At 41.9% G+C, this 2,659-nt stretch overlaps 1 protein-coding gene across 1 annotated transcript in view; it reads left to right on the top strand.

Moving 5' to 3' along the window:
- Positions 1 to 2,509: 2,509 nt before the first annotated feature.
- gabrr2a (gamma-aminobutyric acid type A receptor subunit rho2a) overlaps positions 2,510 to 2,659 on the top strand; it is a gene marked incomplete at its 3' end in the record, with an annotated part of 37,908 nt that continues 37,758 nt past the window's right edge. The window contains exon 1 of the mRNA XM_083632648.1: positions 2,510 to 2,609. Within this exon, the coding sequence (XP_083488774.1) occupies positions 2,591 to 2,609 (19 nt within the window). The 5' untranslated portion in view covers positions 2,510 to 2,590. The remainder of the gene's footprint in view (positions 2,610 to 2,659) is intronic.

The following is a 2,659-nucleotide window of genomic DNA, read 5'->3' as shown; positions in this document are numbered from 1 at the left end:
AAATTTGTTGAATGAGTTCAGTTGGTCACGGGAGACCACTACTGCTCATGTCAGAAGCGTGGGCAGGTGGGAGGGCTTTATTACATGCCAGCCATGAAGTAGCCTATACTGTAGTTTGGTAAAACTTGCAAATGGCCTCATTGCATTCTTTTTGCTGCTGCTAGATTGCTTTAAAAGGCCTACACTTGCTGGCTGGCAAAACTAATTCCAATTAATGTGTTGATCACATTCCCATGTGTGGTTAGTTAGCTAACGTAGCAGTTAGTTAATTGGATTGTTTTTAGTTTAAATTTGCTACTTGTAAGTTAGTTGAAAAACGATTCTCTGAAGATGCCATTGACCTTCTAGCTGACAGGTGGGATCTTATCAGTCTGTAGTTATTTTCCACATGGCAGACACAGAGAAGCTAGCTAACGTTAGCTTCAGTCAAGTGCCCGGTTTATGTAAAATTTCACAGGCTCTCCATCCAAATTATATTATTGGCACTTTCTAATGACATATTTAAATTGTTGTTTACAGTCTAGCAGGTATAATGCCATCGCTCCAAAGATTTGTGCCTCAGAAATACAAATAATAATTCTACACAGTCAGACTTTTGTTATTGAATTTTTATTTACATTGTATGGAATTGTATTGTGAGATAAGCATATCACCACTTCACCACTTCAACTTGAGACACACATAAAACACCTCTGCAAGACATCATTTTTTCACCTCAGGAACATCGCCAAACTCCGCCCAACTCTCACCATGCCCGATGCTGAAAAACTGGTCCATGCCTTTGTCTCCTCCAGGCTGGATTACTGTAATGCACTTCTCATCGGGATCCCTAGCAAAAGCCTGCAAAGGCTCCAATATATACAAAACAGTGCTGCTAGGATCCTGATGAGAGTGGGAAAGTTTGACCACATCACCCCTGTCCTCCGTTCTCTCCACTGGCTTCCCATCACCTCCAGAACCGAATATAAGATTTCCCTTCTGACTCACCAGTGCATCCACGGCAATGCCCCCCCATACCTCAAAGAACTTCTCACCCTCAAACCCTCTACCCGATCACTCCGCTCATCCAACTCCAACCTCCTGGAGCAACCCAAGACAAACCTGCGCACCATGGGCGACCAGGCTTTCTGCTCCACCGCCCCACGTTTGTGGAATGCTCTCCCTGACCATCTGAGAGCCCCACAATCTATTAACGCTTTTAAAACTGGACTCAACACTCACCTTTTTAGCAAAGCTTTTCCTTAAAACTGTAACTTTTAATGTTCTTTTAATCTTTTAATTTTTTATTATCTTATTTTCCCTTTTAATTTTTATTCTTTTAGTAATTTTTATTCTTTTTACTACTGTAGCACTTTGAGATTTTACCCAAAATGAAAAGTGCAAGACAAGTTCAATTTATTATTATTATTATTATCACCACATCTCTATTAGTTATGTGGGTATGTTTGGGCATGAGGGGCGTAGGGTTAACCTTGAGAGGCAGCTCGATTCACGCGAAATCATGAGATCATGATCACACGACAAAGCCATCTTGTCACACTCCAATCTATTGGTTTGCATCCCAACCACCAGTGGTTTGCACCAATCAGCTTCCTATGAGGCGACTACAGGCGGGCTTTGGGTGTGACAACCGCTAGAAGCAAGCCTGTGATAGATGTGATAGACAGATGGTTCATCCAATCACCTGCCAAGTACAGTAGCTTTTTGAAAAGTGCCTGCCTCTTTCAAAGGTTTGCCAAGCACACACACGCGTGCACACACACACACGCACGCACGCACTCACACACACACACACCATTGGCATATTTTCACAGCATGGCATCATATCAAAATCAGACACGCCGCTCAAATTTGAAGAGCTGCAGGTCTGTAATCATGTGTGATTTGCATGAAGAGACATTGCTCTCAAAATCCCTGACAGAACAATTTGCCATTTCCTTTATCATGATGTGATGATGAGTTTTCTCTATGATCAAATGAATTATTGGTCAACTTTGCAACATCCTTCCCAAACCCAAAATGTGATGACCGATGATCATATTAATATAATTTGAAGACTATTCAACTTAAAAGATCCCCTCACAACATATTTTAAGATGTATAAAGACTATTTTGATTAATACGTGATGTGATAAGTGATATGGTTTTTCCACAAAAAAGGTGCACATAATGCATGAAAGCAGGGCGCGACACGAGAGACACAGACAAACGTTACATCGTTTTTGTCTGCTGCGTGTTTTGAAAATGTAAGGAGCAGAAAATACAGATATTTTGGTTAAAACGTATGGGCTAAAAGTAAAAAAGTTGTCAGAAAAATAAATACTCAGTAAAGTACAGACCTGAAAATCTTACTTAATAACAGTAACAAAGTATTTGTACTTAGTTACTTCCCACCTCTGGTCAGGGTACGCACTTCACCGTTTCAGTGATCAAACAGCCCATGGAAACACCAGTTATCACGTGTGGTGCATCTCCATTGCCTCTCCTCTGTTCTCCTTCCAGCTCCTTAACCAAGAAGCCTCCAGATGTGACCAAGGCTCGCAAACTGAGGACCGAGCATCTTCTGAGAGTAGAGGACCATGACTTCACTATGAGGCCGGCGTTTGGAGGTAGGTGTGCAGGGGACATCTGTCCCCATTGCTTCCCCCTGCATCATCGC

Source organism: Poromitra crassiceps (genome assembly GCF_964638095.1).
Source record: "Poromitra crassiceps genome assembly, chromosome: 3".
In the NCBI taxonomy this organism is placed as follows: domain Eukaryota; kingdom Metazoa; phylum Chordata; class Actinopteri; order Beryciformes; family Melamphaidae; genus Poromitra; species Poromitra crassiceps.
The sequence above is the reverse complement of the archived record's forward strand: the minus strand, read 5'-3'. Positions and strand labels throughout refer to the sequence as shown.